General features: G+C 42.0%; 2 protein-coding genes and 1 long non-coding RNA gene across 6 annotated transcripts in view; 1 reads left to right on the forward strand and 2 right to left on the reverse strand.

Moving 5' to 3' along the window:
- Positions 1–1652, reverse strand: part of FAM13A (family with sequence similarity 13 member A) — a 255579-nt gene extending 253927 nt beyond the window's left edge. The window contains exon 1 of one of the 4 annotated variants that reach the window (XM_077277080.1): positions 1213–1652. In XM_077277080.1, coding sequence (XP_077133195.1) covers positions 1213–1548 — 336 coding nt within the window. In that variant the 5' untranslated portion in view covers positions 1549–1652. The remainder of the gene's footprint in view (positions 1–1212) is intronic. The other 3 variants (XM_077277061.1, XM_077277089.1, XM_077277070.1) reach the window with 3 other exon arrangements.
- LOC143787931 (uncharacterized) lies at positions 1080–18878 on the forward strand. Its single transcript, XR_013218510.1, has 3 exons — positions 1080–1217; positions 15401–15495; positions 18742–18878. It is a non-coding gene; the product is annotated as an uncharacterized LOC143787931 (long non-coding RNA).
- Positions 4351–19155, reverse strand: part of LOC143787895 (ovochymase-2-like) — a 160208-nt gene continuing 145403 nt past the window's right edge. Inside the window, exons 22-25 of the mRNA XM_077277050.1 lie at positions 18402–18496; positions 15626–15876; positions 5638–5789; positions 4351–4752 (exon numbers count right to left, since the gene is read on the reverse strand). Of these exons, the coding sequence (XP_077133165.1) occupies positions 4561–4752; positions 5638–5789; positions 15626–15876; positions 18402–18496 (690 nt within the window). The 3' untranslated portion in view covers positions 4351–4560. The remainder of the gene's footprint in view (positions 4753–5637; positions 5790–15625; positions 15877–18401; positions 18497–19155) is intronic.

Here is a 19155-nt window from a genome sequence, read left to right on the forward strand (position 1 = left end):
AATTTACACAGCACTTTACAGACATTATCATCGCTGTCCCCCATCGGGCTCACAATCTAGATTCCCTATCAGTATGTCTCTGAAGTGTGGGAGGAAACCGGAGCACCCAGAGGAAACCCACGCAAACACGGGGAGAACATACAAACTCCTTGTAGATATTGTCCTTGGTGAGATTCCAACCCAGGACCCCACAATGCAGCAATGCTAACCACTGAGCCACCGTGCTGCCCCTTGATCATGTACATGTTAAACTGCAGATGTATAAATTTGGATGCCTCATGGACTTAAAAAAACAAATAGATGGGTGATAACATGAATGAAAATTGCCCTAGTTTCTTCTGAGCCTGGTTTTAGGGTGAGACCCCACAGGCCATCACAGACGGGCAGCCTTGGCAGCCGCACTGTGTGATCAGCCCATAGATCTTTATGGCGCTGTCAGTTTGGTGATCGGACCAGTACTTGCAGGTCGTGCCTTCCATATAGATGAACAATTTTATTTGTAATATGCTCACATGAACCCGGCCTACGAGGAAAGTCAGAGGCCGTAAAAATAGGACCGAGATCGGAGTGCAAAGCACGGCTCCACCGACCCAGATGTGGCTGCTTCATATACTTCTATCCAACCGTCACCCGTGTGGGCAGTGCCGCCGGCCGCTCCGGTAGATTATACGGCTTCATCACTGATGCGGAAACAATAAATTATAAAGCTTCTCCTCCCCATTACAGATCCTCGTGTATGGGTCATTTTTATCAAACAAAGATGTCTCCATGATTTTTTGTGGACACACGACTTGTGAACAGCGCCATATACTACAGTGGCTACGGCTTCTACCCATGAAAAATATGAATATCGCACGTACGTGACTCATGGAAGTCTGAATGACGCCCAAGGCCGAATCCACACGCAGCCCTGTACTCACAGTCCCACAGACACGGAGGCCTGCGGACAGTCCGCGCTTTGGTATACGGACCGTGAACCACATCGGTGTGAATAGGTGCTAACTCTCCGTACACCGAACGCCCTCTAGTGGTGGCTGCAGGCAAATAAAACGCTGCGTCTCTCCGTCCAGGAGCAGAAACAAAGCGCTGGGAAAAAGCTGACGTAGTGCTAGAAATAGGTGAAACCACGGGTAACTGACGGGAGCCTGTCTGCCATGTACACAGTATAGCTGCGCTCACCCCACGCCCGTCTCCATAACACACCGGACATACCTGAGGTAATAACCCGCCGCGTACGGCGCCCAGCATGTCAGGACGGAGGCCTCGGGGAGAGCTCGGTGACGACACTCCCACCTCAGTGTTTGTAAACACGCCACACGTGCACACGCCATTCCTGCGCGATTCACAAAAGTCCCTCACACTAGTTTCTGCCAGTCCCCCAGGTATCCTGCGCTCTCTGCTACGTAACCTGCAACGCAAGTAACGTAGAGAGGAAGCGGCGGAATAATAGACCTCGTGTGTGCGGCGATAGGTCATTAGTGCGGGGCAGGACGGGGCCTCAGAGGGGTCACTACAGGCTATAACATGGGGGCGGTGAGGGGCAGACATACTGGATACTTAGGGTGGGTTCCCCTGTGCCCCCAATACAGCTCTGAAGCCTTGGACTCCATTAGACCAGGCTGTACAGTGAAGGTGACCAGTCATACGTCTGAAAACATTGTTCCTGAGGGGAAATAATTTGCTGACGCGATTATATCACCCATATGACCGCTGCTGCCGATCACTCACCTCACCTTCCCTGGAAGAGACTGGGGTTGTCTCATCAACGTAAGGTGGTAAACCTGCTATGAGCTTGTAAACGCTTTTGCATGAGTCCGCGTAGCACAAAACATTTTGAGACTTCAAAGTTTTCATGCGTATTTGCTTTGCTGAATCAGCCCCATAGGGATTTATAATTCTATAGTTTACTGCCCGTTGCCTAGGTTACTGACCAATGCTGCAGTCTGTCATTACTGTCCAGTGTGCAGCTCTTTCTATAGAGCTTGTAAGCGCTGCTATGAAGCTGCCTGGATCTCAGGCCCTGACCACCTCCAGTGTAACCGCACTCCCCTGACGCTGCCAGCAGAGGCAGCGTAGCACAGCACGCACACGGACAACCTCGCCACCGCCGGCTCGCTGGTCCAGTCTGTCAGGAAGGAATGTGAACACCTGGGACAGCAGGATGATGCAGCCCCTTTAGCTAAAAGGTTATTCCAATCCTCAAATATTGGAATAACAGGGCTTGTAAAAACTACTTTCCAATTTACTACTAATTAAATTATGCACCCACCGTCCCCTATGTGAATTGTCCAGTTTTTATTTTCACAGCTGCTTGCCTTGGTCACCAGCCCCTGCTGCAGTCTAGCATATGCACATTGCTTACATCGCACAGGTATGGCCCGCGGCACAAAGTTGCTGCTGATCTGAACTGTCAGTCAAGTAGAAGCATACTGCCCTATAGGAACAGGAAGCCCGGAGGCTGGGGAATGGTGCGCTGTTAAAAAGAAATGATGGGAATAACCCACAATACTAGGCAATAGGAGAAGTGCATTAAAGGGAATCTGTCAGCAGGTTATTGCTGCCTCACCTGAGAGAAGCACAATGTAGGAAACGAGACAGACGATTGCTTATGTGGACCAGCAATGGTAATATCCTGATAATAAAACCTTCAGAGTAAGTACACACCAGCACACAGCTTGTAAAATGACACATAGCTGGATTTTGTGTTTTATCCTCTACCTCATGTTGTATAGCAAAAGCCGGCTTCCCTTTAAAGGAAACCTGTCACCCCCAAAATGGAAGTTGAGCTAAGCCCACCGGCATCAGGGGCTTATCTACAGCATTCTGTAATGCTGTAGATAAGCCCCTGATGTATCCTCAAAGATGAGAAAAAGAGGTTAGATTATACTCACCTGGGCGGGCGGTCCAATCCGATGGGCGTCGCGGTCCAGTCCAGGGCCTCCCATCTTATGATGAAGTCCTCTTCTTGTATTCACGCTGCAGCTCTGGGCCTTTCTGACCTTTCCCGGCACCAACGCACTGCAATAATTTGCTCTGCCCTCAACAGGGCTGACAAAGTACGCCTGCGCCTGAGCCACAGCGTGAAGACAAGAAGAAGGCGTCATCGTAAGAAGATTGGAGGCCCCGGACCGCAACGCCCATCGTACCGGGACCCCCCCCCCCCCCCAGGTGAGTATAATCTAACCTCTTTTTCTTATCTTTCAGGTTACATCGGGGGCTTATCTACAGCATTACAGAATGCTGTAGATAAGCCCCTGATGCCGGTGGGTTTAGCTCAACTTCCATTTTGGGAGTGACAGGTTTCCGTTTAAGGTCTCCAGACAAATTACTGACTTTTGCCCATATATTCTTGTATCTCAAAATGAGTCGCCATTTTATAGGAAGGTGGTGCAGTCCGGGCCTACTGTATGATTGGAGTCAGAGGGCTTAGCTGCGGATGTGCCCAACTCAATGCAAGTATGGGTGCAGAAACGCTGCAGATCCGCACAAAGAATTGACATGCTGCGGAAAAAACAATGCTGCATTTCCGCTCGTTTTTTTCCGCAGCATGTGCACAGCGGATTGGGTTTTCCATAGGTTTACATGGTCCTGTAAACCGCATAGAAAACTGCTGCAGATACGCAGCGTCAAAAATGCTGCGGATCCGCGGTAAAATCTGCAACGTGTGAGCATGTCCTAATACTACCCCCCTCCCATGCAGGAATCCTGCACCCTGCACTCCTTCAGAAATACATACCTCTTCCTCCCTTCAATGGGTGCTGCATTCAGGGATCTGTGCAGGCATCGGCGACTTTCGCTCCAGTGACCTCCGGCATGCGCGACGATAAGGTGGTCTCCCCATTTCCTCCCTGTATAGTCATCATTATGTACACATGGACGTGGGGAGAGCACCTTATCGGCATGCACACCAGAGGTCACAGTGACTTGCCCGGCGACTGCACAGAAGATCCCGAAATGAAGTGCCCATAGAAGGGAGGAAGAGGTAAGTATTGTGGAGGGAGTGCATGGAGCAGACGTGGGATTCCGGGGCCATAACTGACGTGCATGGGAGGGTGGTAAGTATTACAATGAAGACAGGAGGCAGGGATTTCTTTCAGGCACTGCACGCCCCGGAGCCTGGAAGAAATCATTAGCATAAAGACTGATAACAACATTTCTCAACAACAAGACCGTTAATATGATGCATATAGGTAGGACTAGTGTAACATTTCTATCACCTGTCTGCCCATATTAATGGGTCATAAACGTCCCAGAGGTGACAGATTCACTTTAATTCTTTAATTTTTCTGGTCATTTTTTATTCCACCTTTTGCTTTTAATATTTGTGGTATGAATAAATAAAATATGATGTGGTTGCACACAATTTATTAATCTATGCTACCTGGATTACATCAGCCTTATCATCTATTTATAAATAAATGTATACAACTTGTAATGTGAAATCTAATGACAGATCCACTTTAACAGGAGTTATTAGCCAAATATACATGAGAGAGAATTATGTTCCTCTATTAATCATTTAGAGTTTATTCATGAGTTATCTCAGTCCAAATAATATGTTTATACTGTCTTCTTCTCGTAATTGTACTTTTTGATCATGTCCTCTACCCACTGTCTGTAGGCTGACACTTTGGTGAAGACATGAGGTTTCCTTTCAACAGGACAGTTATTAGGTCCAAAAGTAGTGATTCCTTGAACTTCCCATACAGAGTTGGAAGTAGACTGGCAAATCAGTGCTCCTTCAGCCTCGCTCTGGAAATACATGTAATAAAACTTGTTATATATACACAAAATTATAGCATGTGCATAAAGTTGCACCCAAACCATATTTGCCAACATTCCCAGAACATCTGCGCAGCTTACAGTTAAAGGGAACCTGTCAGCTGAATTTGGCGGGACCGGTTTTGGGTCATATGGGCGGGGTTTTCGGGTGTTTGATTCACCCTTTCCTTACCCGCTGGCTGCATGCTGGCCGCAATATTGGATTGAAGTTCATTCTCTGTCCTCCGGAGTACATGCCTGCGCAAGGCAATCTTGCCTTGCGCTGGTGTGTACTCCGGAGGACAGAGAATGAACTTCAATCCAATATTGCTTGCCTTGCGCAGGCGTGTACTCCGGAGGACAGAGAATGAACTTCGATCCAATATTGCGGCCAGCATGCAGCCAGCAGGTAAGGAAAGGGTGAATCAAACACCTGAAAACCCCGCCCATATGACCCAAAACCGGTCCCGCCAAATTCAGGTGACAGGTTCCCTTTAAAGAGATGACCTACAGGACTCCTAGAAAAGTTAGCAAATATCCTGAGTGCTGGGGAATGTTCCTGAAACCTCCCAAAAAGCAACGCTTTCAGGCATGACCCAAGAAAGGAAATGTAGCAATGCGAAAAAAATGTAATTGTTCCACTTTGTGTAACACATTAACTGTCCACGTGGTAGCGTTTGGCCTGATTTGCGGCAAGTATGCCCTATATCTATGGTGACAGTCCGACTGTACTCCAAAAACATCTTTTTTTATCCTTTTGTTTCTTCAAGATAAGTGTAATAAATTTAAATTCCTCTTTGCCCACCCCAAAAATAACATGTTTATAGTGAAAAATACTTATCGGAAGACTATGGCCAACCTAAGATTTTGGCTTACCTTACAAGCAGACTTTAATTTTTCTTGAGAATCAAAGCCAGCACAAACCATGGATGCCGTAATCTGGTCCTGCCAAAAACTGGACTGACTGCATGTTTCGTAGGACATTATGGGTATTGGCACCTGAAATTTTGTTTTGGTATACGTTCCACCTACAACAAGACATATTTTATATACACTATGATCTATGATATAGACTCTGAAGTATTCCTAATTTTCTTTTTCTATTAAGAAATGTTTTTTTTTTAAGTCTACATCAATTCTAATACTTTAATGAAAAGCAACCCATCCTCTTGCACAAGTCAGTACCTCATTTGTTTTGTGCAGCAATATCCTTTTAAATAAATGGACATCTGTTCTCCTAATTTTTCTTAATCATAATCCACTTAAAATCCAATCATGCCACCCTGATCTTCACCAATTGCATATCTGTAACTCCATCTAATTACTGCCTTGTAGGAAACAATCTCTAAATTCTCCAATCTTTTAATCTATTACAGACACACACAACACACAGAGCACAGAATACATACAGTAATATTTTTCATGTTATCTAACCTGTGTGTTTCTTAAAGAGGTAGAAAGTTGAATCTTTGTAAACATGTATGCTAGAATTTGTGAAAATCCAATTTCAACCTTGACACAATAATGACACAAGTATAAGCAGTGTTTCTCTTTCTGAAACAAGATTACTCATTTCCAGTGTCACACACACACACTCAAATTATTATTTTCTCTAATCAAAGTGTATGTATTAGTTTTACAAGTATCGAGTATTATATAGTATTTGAAGTGTTTTCTTTACTTGCACTTTTTACAACTTTCTACCTATCGTTTTATTTTCTGTTTCATCAAATAAGAAAATATTTTATTTTATTTATTTTTTAATTTTATAGTGATTTCAACTTTCCACTTTCAATTTTCTGTTAACATACTTTATTACTAGTATAGAAATATCCAAGCCAAATATGTCCTTATAGGCATTTACAATAGAAAGCTTTGTAGGTCTTTTTCTGGACCAGGCTGCTCAGTTTTGGAAATTAATGACTATTCCTTAATCCTTATACACTGTTGTGTTCATATTTGGTCACAACGCTAATGGAGTTTACCTCCACAATTTGAGATTTCCTAAGACAGCAGTTTTGGAATCTAGAGATGCGTATTGCTTACTAGTGTTCCCGCAATAAACCATCATAATGTAAATGATCATTATAGTGTGTCAACTAGCATCCTTTTTGTTAGATGGCAGAAACAGTGTTCATTTCAGAAACCTGACCATGTGAAATAACATATCATGGGCTACTAACTTCAGAGCTAAACGCAAAGTTGTGGGATCATCCTTAATAATATGGTTTTATAACTGGTCAGTTTTTTTCATTAGACCCAAGGTATATGTCTGGAGTACTGATGAATGAACATGCTCGGATAATATCTTATCCGCGCATGCTCTGGTTCTTTCAGAGTATCTGGGGCGTGCCCGTGTATTATGTTTGAGTTCCTGTGACTGCATGATTTGCAGCTGTTAGCCTGAACATATGCAGGAATTGCCTGTTAGGGAATCCCCACATGTGTTGAGGCTCTCTAACAGCCGCAAATCATGCAGCCGCAGGGACTCAAACATAATATACAAGGACACCCAGATGCTCGAATAACACCCGAGCATGCTTGGAAAAGACTTTATCCAAGCACGTTTGCTCATCCCTAGTCAGGAGTAGTCCTACGATGTATATATAGGCATAACATGGAAAAAAATATTTTTTTGTCAGCTCACCCACATGTAGACTGGAATACGGAACATGGAATGCAGCGGTGCAGCAGGAAAACCAATCGATCACGAAGGAAAATCCAGCACCATGATATCCATAAAAATTATTTTTTATTCATAATTCATTAAAAAGTTCTTTTTGATACAATCGGCATAAATGTCACAAGCCTCCTATGGGGAGGTATATAGTAGCATTTGCATTCTACACCTTCCTATGCATTCAAAAAGGTATGCCAGCCCAGAAAATGCCAAAGGGACAGACTTGACCCATGCTTTGATGCGAGAGGGCCTTTGGATATGTTTAGTTTGGGAAGCTAAAATGATTGTTCATGTATTTTAGCAATCACGATCCTTGGTAACTTTTGATGTACTGTAAGTGGGCTCTGAAAATACCGGGAACTTCTTATCTCTCTTGACAGATGATGTTATGGCACTGAAAGTGCATGCTTGGTCAAGTCCAGCATGTACAGGTGCTTCTCCCAAAATTAGAATATCCTCAAAAAGTTAATTTATTTCAGTTCTTCAATACAAAAAGTGAAACTCATATAGAGTCATTACAGAGTGATCTATCCCAAGTGTTTATTTCTATTAATGTTGATGATTATGGCTTACAACCAGTGAAAATCCAAAAGTCATTATCTCAGTAAATTACAATAATTAACAAAAACATCTGCAAAGGCTTCCTAACTGTTTAGAAAGGTCCCTTAGTCTGTTCCAGTAGGTTCCACAATCATGGAGAAGACTGCTGACTTGACAGATGTCCAGAAGGCGGTCATTGACATACTCCACAAGGAGGGTAAGCCGCAAACGCTCAAAAGATCATTGCTAAAGAAGCTGGCTATTCACAGAGAGTGCTGCATCCAAGCATATTAATGGAAAGTTGAGTGGAAGGAAAAAGTGTGGTGGAAAAAGGTGCACAAGCAACCGGGATAACCGCAGCCTTGAAAGGATTGTTAAGAAAAGGCCATTCAAAAATTTGGGGGAGATTCACAAGGAGTGGACTGCTCCTGGAGTCATTGCTTCAAGAGCCACCACACACAGACGTATCCTGGACATGGGCTGCAAGCGTTGCATTCCTTGTGTCAAGCCACTCATGACCAATAGATAACGCCAAAAACGTCTTATCTGGACCAAGGAGAAAAAGAACTGGGCCGTTGCTCAGTGGCCCAAGGTGTTGATTTCAGATGAAAGTAAATTTTGCATTTCATTTGGAAATCAAGGTCCCAGAGTCTGGAGGAAAAGTGGTGAGACCCACAATCCAAGCTGCTTGAGGTCTAGTGTGAAGTTTCCACAATCAGTGATGGTTTGGGGAGCCATGTAATCTGCTGGTGTAGGCCCACTATATTATATCAAGAGTAAAGTCAGTTCAGCTGTCTATCAGCAAATTTTAAAGCACTTCATGATTCCCTCTGCCGACAAGCTTTTTGGAGATGGAAATTTAATTCTCCAGCAGGACTTGGCACCTGTCCACACTGCCAAAAGTACCAATACCTGGTTTAAAAACAACGATATCACTGTTCTTGATTGGCCAGCAAACTCGCCTGACCTTAACCTCATAGATAATTTATGGGGAATTGTCAAGAGGAAGATGAGAGACACCAGACCCAACAATGCAGATGAGCTGAAGGCTGCTATCAAAGCAACCTGGGCTTCCATAACACCTGAGCAGTGCCACAGGCTGTTTACCTCTATGCCACGCTGCATTGATGCAGTAAGGCTAAGTTCACAGTTGCGGTTGAGTCCGCAGCATATCATCTGCAACCGCAAACGCATGCAAAAATGCATGATAATGCAGCATTTTTTATCCGCATCAGCTTACGCTTGACGGAAAAAAATTGCAATGTTTGCATGCTTTTGCATGCGTTTTCGCACGCATTTGCATTTTTTATGCGCATGCTTTTGATAGGAAAACAGTTTTTCAGGAGACTTTCCTTGACACAAACCACGCCTGATGGGCGTGTCTCATGGGATTTCTGTATTTAGACCCTTGTGCAAACGCAAGCGAACGCATGTCCTTGCGTTCCTATGCGTTCCCACAGTCTAATGCGTTTATTTGACGCACTCCTTCCTCAAGCGTCCGCATGCTTATGGCGGCGGAAATTTGCCACCACAAAAATTCTAACATGGTGCGTCAGCCGCGCCCAGTTGCACAACACACAAATACATATGCGTATGGAAACGTGGGCGAACGCATGCACCTGCATATGCAATGTCAAAGATATGAAATCAAGACACATGCGGATGTATGCGTCAGAAACGCTGCGGACACAACTGCAAATGTGAAACCAGCCTAATTGATGCAAAAGGAGCCCCGACCAAGTGTTGAGTGCATTTACTGAACATACATTTCAGTAGGCGAACATTTCGGATTTAAAATCATTTTTCAAGATGGTGTTATAGAGTATTCTAATTTACTGAGATAATGACTTTTGGGTTTTCATTGGCTGTAAGCCATAATCATCAACATTAACAGAAATAAACCCTTGAAATAGATCACTTTGTTTGTATGACTCTATATAATATGAGTTTCACTTTTTGTATTGAAGAACTGAAATAAATTAACTTTTTCATGATATTCTAATTTTGTGAGAAGCACCTGTATATGTAGGGAGGGCATTTGGAGATAGATGTCAGCTCAGAAAGAGCTCTTCTAACTGCTAACTAAGGTGTATGGGCAGCTTTAGTAATATACCGTATATACAGAAAATTACTATAAGCTATATAGTTACCTGCCATGTACACAGTGAACATGCATTTCTTTTTTCTGCCTCCTGTGACCCGCTGCCTCTCCCCCTCCGTTTTCTGGGACCCACCCTCGAGTATAAGGCCGGCGTCACACTGGCGAGTTTTACGGACGTATGAGCGCAGAAAATACATCCGTAAAATACGCATAACACGGCACAATGATTCCCTATGTCCCAGCTCCTATCTGCCGTATTTTACTGATCCGTATTATACGGTCCTCTACGGCCATACAAAATCGCAGCATGCTGCGTTTGTCAGCGTATTGCGCAAATAAATCGCCAATGAAAGTCTATGGGGGCGAGAAAAATACGGATTCCACACGGACCAGCAGTGTGACTTGCGATAAATACGCAGCGGTGTTATTGAAAAGCCGGTAATTCAATTGCCGGCTTTTCATTTCTCCTGCCTAAACCCGACATGATATGAGACATGGTTTACATACAGTAAACCATCTCATATCCCCATTTTTTTTGCATATTCCACACTACTAATGTTAGTAGTGTGTATGTGCAAAATTTGTGCGCTGTAGCTGCTAAAATAAAGGGTTAAATCGCGGAAAAAATTGGCGTGGGCTCCCACGCAATTTTCTCCGCCAGAGTGGTAAAGCCAGTGACTGAGGGCAGATATTAATAGCCAGGAGAGGGTTCATGGTTATTGGCCCCCCCCGTGGCTAAAAACATCTGCCCCCAGCCACCCCAGAAAAGGCACATCTGGAAGATGCGCCTATTCTGGCACTTGGCCACTCTCTTCCCACTCCCTGTAGCGGTGGGATATGGGGTAATGAAGGGTTAATGCCACCTTGCTATTGTAAGGTGACATTAAGCCAGATTAATAATGGAGAGGCGTCAATTATGACACCTATCCATTATTAATCCAATTGTCTGAAAGGGTTAAAAAACACACACACACGTTATTAAAAGTATTTTAATGAAATAAACAAACAGGTTGTTTTAGTATTTTATTGCTCTCTCAATCCATCTGGAACACCCTTGCTTGGCAAAATAATAAACACACAATATACATACCATCCGAGGTCCTCAGCTCTGTCCCCCAGTCCTCGGCGTCTTCTTCCGTGAAGAAAATGGCGGGCGCATGCGCTGTGCGTCCGCGGAGATCTGCCGGCCGGCACCCATCAACAATAGGAGATTTTTCCTATTGGTTCATTTTGATCACTGTGATATACCCTATCACAGTGATCAAAATAAAAAAAAAAACCTTTATCACCCTCTTAGGTAAAAATAATAAAATTTAAAAAAGTATTTCCATTTTTTCATTAGAGATAAGGTAGGGGCTAGAGTTAGGGTTGGGGCTAGGGTTAGGGTTGGGCTAGGATTAGGCTTGGGCTAGGGTTGTGGTGTTGGTGTTAGGGTTGTGGTATTGGGGTTAGGGTTGTGGTGTTGGGGGTTAGGGTTGGGATTATGGTTAGGGGTGTGTTGGGGTTAGGGTTGGGATTAGGGTTAGGGGTGTGATGGGGTTAGGGTTGTAGTTAGAATTGGGGGGGTTCTACTGTTTAGGTACATCAGGGGTTCTCAAACACGACATGGCGCCTACCACTGATTCCAGCCAATTTTGCATTCAAAAAGTCTAACTGTGCTCCTTCCCTTCTGAGCCCTGCCATGCGCCCAAACAGTGGCTTTCCCCCACATACAGGGTATTGGCGTGCTCAGGAAAAATTGCACAACAAATTTTGTGGTCCATTTTCTTCTGATACAATTGTGAATATAAAAAAGTTTGGTTCCAAAGTAATTTTTTTGTGAAAAAAAGTAAAATGTTCCTTTTTTCCTTCCACATTGCTTTAGTTCTCATGAAGCAGCTGAAGGGTTACTAAACTTCTTGAATGTGGTTTTGCACACCATGAGGGGTGCAGTTTTTAGAATAGTGTAACTTTTGGGTATTTTCTGTTATATTGACCCCCAAACTCACTTCAAATGTGAGGTGGTCCCTAAAAAAATGGTTTTGTATATTTTGTTAGAAAAATGAGAAATCGCTGGTCAACTTTTAACCCTTATAACATCCTAAGGAAAAAAAAAAGTTATATTTCCCAAATTGTGCTGATGTAAAGTTGACATGTGGGAAATGTTATTTGTTAACTATTTTGTGTGACACCACTCTCTGATTTAAGGGTACAAAAATTTTAAGTTTGAAAATTGCTAAATTTTCTAAATTTTTGCCAAATTTCCTTTTTTATTCATAAATTGACACAAGTTATATCGAATAAATTTTACCACTAACATGAAGTGCAATATGTCATGAAAAAACAGTCTCAGAATCAGTGGGATACATTGAAGCGTTTCAGAGCTATTACTTCATAAAGTGACAGTGGTCAGAACTGTAAAAATTGGCTTGGTCATTAAGTACCAAATTGGCTCTGTCACTAAGAGGTTAAAAAGCTTTTGAGACCAATGTCCAATAACTTTTGGTCCCTCCAAAAAGAGGCAGCTAAATATTACAGAGCTATAATTCCTAAGCCCTTACTCCAATTAGAATGTGAATACACTCAAATTTGGGCCATGTTCACACGTTCAGTATTTTACCTCAGTATTTGTAAGCCAAAATCAGGAGTGGAACAATCAGAGGAAAAGTATAATAAAAACCGTCTCCACTTCTGCATTTATCATCCACTCCTGGTTTTGGTTTACAAATACTGAGGTAAAATACTGACCAAACACTGAACGTGTGAATGTGGCTTAACCACTCAGTGACGGAACCAATTTGCAGCTTAATGACGGGCGAATTTTTACAATTCTGACCACTGTCACTTTATGAGGTTATAACTCTGGAACCCTTCAACGGATCTCGCTGATTCTGAGACTGTTTTTTTCGTGACATATTGTACTTCATGGTAGTAGTAAAATGTATTCAATATTACTTGTGTTTATTTATGAAAAAAAAATGGAAATATTGCGAAACATTAACATTTTGCCATTTTCAAACTTTGAACATTTATGTCCTTGAATCAGAGCGATATGTCACACAAAATAGTTTAATAACATTTCCCACATGTCTTCTTTACATCAGCTCAATTTTGGAGCCAAAGTTTTTTTTTGTTTTCTCATTTTCACAACATTATTTGCAAAACCATTTTTGTTAGGGACCATTTCACATTTAAAGTCACTTTGAGGGGTGTACATGACAGAAAATACCCAAAAGTGACACCATTCTACAAACTACACCCCTCAAGGTGGTCAAAACCACACTCAAAAAGTTTATTAACCCTTTACATGCTTCACAGGAACTGAAGCAATGTGGAAGGAAAAAATTAACATTTAACTTATTTTTACAAACATTTTACTTCAGAACCAATTTTGTTTATTTTCAAAAGTGTAAAAAGCGAAAATGAACCACAAAATTTGTTGTGCAATTTCTCTTGAATACGCCAATACCCCATATGTGGGGGTAAACCACTGTTTGGGCGCACGGCATTATATTTTAACCCCCAGTTTTGTATTTTCCCAAGGGTAACAGGAGACATTGGACACCAAAAGTTCTTGTCCAATTTGTCCTGAGTATGCTGATACCCCATATGTTGGGGTAAACCCCTGTTTTGGCACACGGGAGAGCTCGGAAGAGAAGGAGTGCTGTTTGACTTTTTCAATGCAGAATTAGCTGGAATTCAGATCGGACGCCATGTCGCGTTTGGAGAGCCCCTGATGTGCCTAAACAGTGGAAACCCCCCACAAGTGACACCATTTTGGAAACTAGACCCCTTACTGAACTTATCTAGATGTGTGGTGAGCACTTTGAACCCCCAAGTGCTTCACAGAAGTTTATAACGTAAAGGTGTGATAATAAAAAATCTTTTTTTTCCACGAAAATGATCTTTTAGCCCCCAATTCTTTTTATTTTCCCAAGGGTAATAGGAGAAATTGGACCCCAAATGTTGTTGTCCAATTTGTCCTGAGTACGCTAATGCCCAATATGTGGGGGTAAACCATGTTTGGGTGCATGGCAGAGCTCAAAAGAGAGGGAGCACCATTTGACTTTTTGAATGCAAAATTGGCTGAAATCAATGGTGGAGCCAAGTCGCATTTGGAGACCCCCTGATGTACCTAAACAGTGGAAACCCCCCAATTCCGACCCCAACCCTAACCATAACCCTAATCACAACCCTAAACCCAAAACACCCTAACCCTAATCCCAACCCTAACCATAACCCTAATCAAAACCCTAATCCCAACGCACCCCTAGTCACAACCCTAACCCCAACACATCCCTAACCCTAATCCCAACCATAACCCTAACCACAAACCTTACCCTAATCCCAACACACCCCTAATCCTAACCATAACTCATATCCCAAACCTAACCCTAATCCCAACCCTAACCATAATCTCAACCCTAATCCTAACGCTAATCCAAACCCTAATCCCAACTCTAACCCTAACTTTAGCCCAACTGTAACCCTAATTGGAAAATGGAAATAAATACATTTTTTATATTTTATCATTTTTCCCTAACTAAGGGGGTGATAAAGGGGGGGTTTATTTACTATTTTCTTATTTTGATCACTGTGATAGGGTCTATCACAGTGACCAAAATGAACCTATGAAAATAGGAAAAATCAGCCTATTGTTGCCAGGTGCCAGCCGGAAGATCTCGACGGGCACACTGCGCATGCGCCCGCCATGTTCTTCATGGAAAAACATGGCGGCGCCCATGGGGGGAAGCAGCAGGGCCAATGAGCATCACATCAGAAATTAAATGTCACATCAGACTTTTTTTGCGGCCGCCGTTAAACGGTTAATAACAGTGATCACAAAACCGAGGTCGGTAAATACAGACCCAAATTATGTTTTCTGGGGTCTCGGCTACCCCCAGTAGCCGAGCCCCGGAGTAAATCCGACTCTGGGGGCGCTTTACACTTTCCAAAGCGCTGTTAATTAACGGCACTGTGGTTTAAGTATTCTTAATTGCCGCCGTGAAAAGGCATATCAACGGTCGCTAAGGGGGTTAAAGATGAAAGTTTACACTTTAAGTCCATATTGAAAATATAACTGTATCTTGAATATGTTTTTTCAACAGCTAAAATGTCAAAACTTAGGTCACTGTCCAAATATTTGTATACCTAAGTGTGTTTTAAATTACATACATTTTTATTGTTGGAGGCACACTAAATCCGTTCATGTTTTGTCTTTTCCTGGTTGTAGTCAAGAGAAATGAGAGATGGACAACTCTAAGCAATTGGCTATCATTTACGGTAGGTCTTTTATATTATTACTCTATTTTTATTTATATTATATTCTATTATTTCAGGTTATTGGTCAGGCTTTTAAAAATGTGCAATTCAGAAAGAAAACTCGACCGCCATCGAACCTTACCCAAGACGTAACACCGAATGCTTTACTCAGGTGATATTGTGTTTTTCTAGATACCAACATGTATAAACAATGGTGCGTCATCACATGGATAATAATGTCTATAGTAGATAGTCTATGTGAAGCTTCTTTTATATGACTGGAAGCAATGACAATACTCTACCTGTATTAGTAGCTTCCCAGCCTGCCCAGTAGCAAACCTGTCCAGATGAAACGGGTTCCTCGGCATAAGGCAAGCAGACAGGCTGTATATTCAACACCTTTTCTGACAGGTGCAGTAGAGCTATATCATGAAAGTAGACGTTACTACTGGAATATTCAAAGTCTTCATGTCTGATGATAGCATCAGTTTCAATGCAAGTCTCGATAGAATCGGATGAAAAGCATACCCTCCTTGAATTATGCTTCCAGTCTCTGTAAAGAAGAACATAGTTAGGCTCTGAGCCTGCATAGAAAATTACACTGGATTTGACATCAGAGACAGTGGAGGATACATTTAGGGGGACACTGTGCATGTATCTGTTATTTGGGTACTATGGCTAGCTTATTTATGGGGGGTTTGTGGCTTTACTGTTATAAAAGCAATGTAGCAAATTGTGATAAAGGGGCATCATGCCATATTTTAATCTTGATGTGGAATGCTGCATATACTAAATACACAATATACTCAATACCTGTGTTGAGAGTATATATCTCTCTACTTTACCAGTTATGCACGTCACCAATCACCCACCTTCAGACTGAGTATTAGCTGCAGTTACACCAAGTAGTGCCCGCTTACAAGATGATGCACTTCTCTGTGTAAATATTGTGCTGCTGTATCTTCATTATAATGAAACACTGCAAAGTGCCCTGGGTGAAGAACCGGTCACAGAAGAAGAGGTTACTTGGCTTCTCACATCTTCTTGCCCTACTACCTGCGCCAATGACCCTAGTCCCTCACATCTCCTTCAGTCCCTTTCCCACTCACTTAACTAAAATATTTAATCTTGCTCTCATCTGGTATTGTTCCCTTTTCTTTCAAACATGGCAGTATATACCCATTGCTTAAAAAACATCCCTCGACCAAAACTACACTGTTAACTACAGACCTGTCTCTAATCTCCCCTTCATTTTGAATCTGGAATTGGTCTACTCCCATGTAATCCGCTATCTTTCAGATAGCTCTCTTGACGCTTTACACGCTACTGAAACTGCCCTTACTGAAATCTTTATGATCTACTACCAACTAAATCTAATGATCACTACTCCCTGCTGATTCTCCTGGATCTCTCTGATGCATTTGACCGGTTCCTCCTCACTATGCTCCCCTCTCTCAAGTATACTGCTGTCTCTTGGGTCTCCTTCTACCTCTCTGATTGCTGCTTCACTGTATCTTTTGTGTAAACCAATCACCAGAACCATGGAAGCCAAACCCAAGAAGGCACTAGCAAGGATATGAAATTAAATGTACTTTACTTGCAACAATTAAAATGTAACATACAGTGTGCACATATATTAGGACAGGAATATAATTAGTAAAAAATAAATATACCTAAAATCATTCATATGTTAAGGCCTAGATAGGAGTGAGGGGCACCCAGAAGGTATAAAAAAATATATACAGATATATATATATATATATATATATATATATATATATATATATATAATTGTCTAAGGGTTTTTCCGTCTGTCTGTCTGTCTGTCTTTCTGTCTGTCCTGGAAATCCCGTGTCTCTGATTGGTCGAGGCCGCCAGGCCTTGACCAATCAGCAACAGGCACAGTATCGACGTAGATGTCATAATGGTTGCCAAGGCGACGATGATGTCATAAAGGTATACTACGGGGACATGCATATTCTAGAATACCCGATGTGTTAGAATCGGGCCACAGTCTAGTATATATATATATATATCTATACAGATCTCCAGAAAAATAGATGTAAGTGATCCTATTGACCCCTAAATTGACAAAGGAATCCAGTATCTCACTAAGCACCTCAATAAAAAAGCGTGATCCAGCAATCAAAAACCCATAAATAGGGTAACATAGTGCAGTGTGTAAATAAAAAAGAGATAAAAGCGTGATCAAATAAATCTAATCACAAAGTAATCCCTACATAGTGTAACACTGTGCAATGTACAAAAAGTGCAAAGTGCCAGCAACGGAAGATAAAACAACCCACACATAGGGTAACAATGTGCAATATACAAAAAGTGCAAAGTGCCAGCAGCGAGAGATAATTTTAGGAGAATCAATACCTTATAGGTGCCACTCGGTCCTAGCAATGCGCACACCCTGACGCGCGTTTTGGATTTAAAATCCTTCGTCCCCTGACTTCCCTGCACAAATCGCACAATGCACCTCCTTCTGGTTATGTTTTACTCTATCTGTATCTGATGTTAACAGAACTGTAGCTATAGGGAGAGCAGAGGTAACTGTTGGACTGACCTCTAGGGGGCACCTATGGTCCTGCTGCTGCAGGAGAAGACACTGACTTTATGAGTGTACTCACAACACCACAGAAGTGACAGGAGAGCTGTAGGTAAATGAGATGGATGTGGAGAGGCGAAGAATATGCTTCCAAGCTTTCTGCTAAAGCTGAATTAAATATGAGCACCATCTTTAGCTGCTTTTCAGATCTACATGAAAGGCTATACTCGGACCCTCTATTGGAGTTTTAGCAAAAAAATATAGGAAACAAGTCTGAGCATGTTCGCCATTTTATTTGTTAATAAGGTGAACACCCTGAAGGACCTCATTAAAGTCAATGGGATCCCTAAAGCTCTACTTGTGCTAGGTATCTGGATCTAACTAGATCAGGCATCTGAAAAGTTTTCTGAAATGAGTTGTTCTTTATAGTGAATCCTACTTGATGACATAAGCCTAAGGAGCCAGGGAATCTGGCCAAATCCTGAGATGTCAAGCCGGTACGTACTGTACATTTGATTACTCACATGCCTAAACAATGAGCAGGAAGGAGGATCCACTGCGAATGGATCAGTGACCCTGCACATCTGTGACGGAATGGTAGAAGTGATCTGGAGCGACTCTGCAACCAAACACAAACATTGTAGGAGAAAGGCAGCAGCCAAGTGTGTATGTGGGTGAATAGGGAAAACTCGCCAGTGAACTCTCTTTTCTATCTGCTAGTTCTTATTATACTGAAACAAATGAGACGAGGACCTGGATTTAATGCCATGACAGTAACAACTAAATAGCTTTCTTTTCTTTAGATTCTTTTATATCTAATGTTGTGCAATTGTACTTTTATACTGTATTTTATGTCTGTTCAAGGGTTGTGACTGGAAGGCTACAGAAAAGAGAAGCTAATGTGGTGCCATCTAGTGGAAATCTTGTGTCACTGCAACATATAATGAAAAAATTCTTCAATTTACATTCTAATCTTTTATCTATATCTGAAGGACTAAAACTGGTTTTACCGCATTTTGTAAGTGTTATGTAACTTTCTAAAAGACTTTGGGATGGGGGGATTTAATATAATTATATGATTAAAAAAAAAATGCTAATTGTATCAATTGTACAACCCCCTGTCAATATACTACAATATATGGAGTCTGGATTTTCACCTGTGTTTCATAAAATAGTGTCTACAATTATATACACTTGTAACTGCGCTTATGTGCACCTCATATTTTATAGTGAAACAATGTCATGTCAAAATGAATTAGCCAGAACACTATTTACTGC

The sequence above is a fragment of the Ranitomeya variabilis genome, chromosome 1 (genome assembly GCF_051348905.1).
Source record: "Ranitomeya variabilis isolate aRanVar5 chromosome 1, aRanVar5.hap1, whole genome shotgun sequence".
NCBI classification, from domain to species: Eukaryota; Metazoa; Chordata; class Amphibia; order Anura; family Dendrobatidae; genus Ranitomeya; species Ranitomeya variabilis.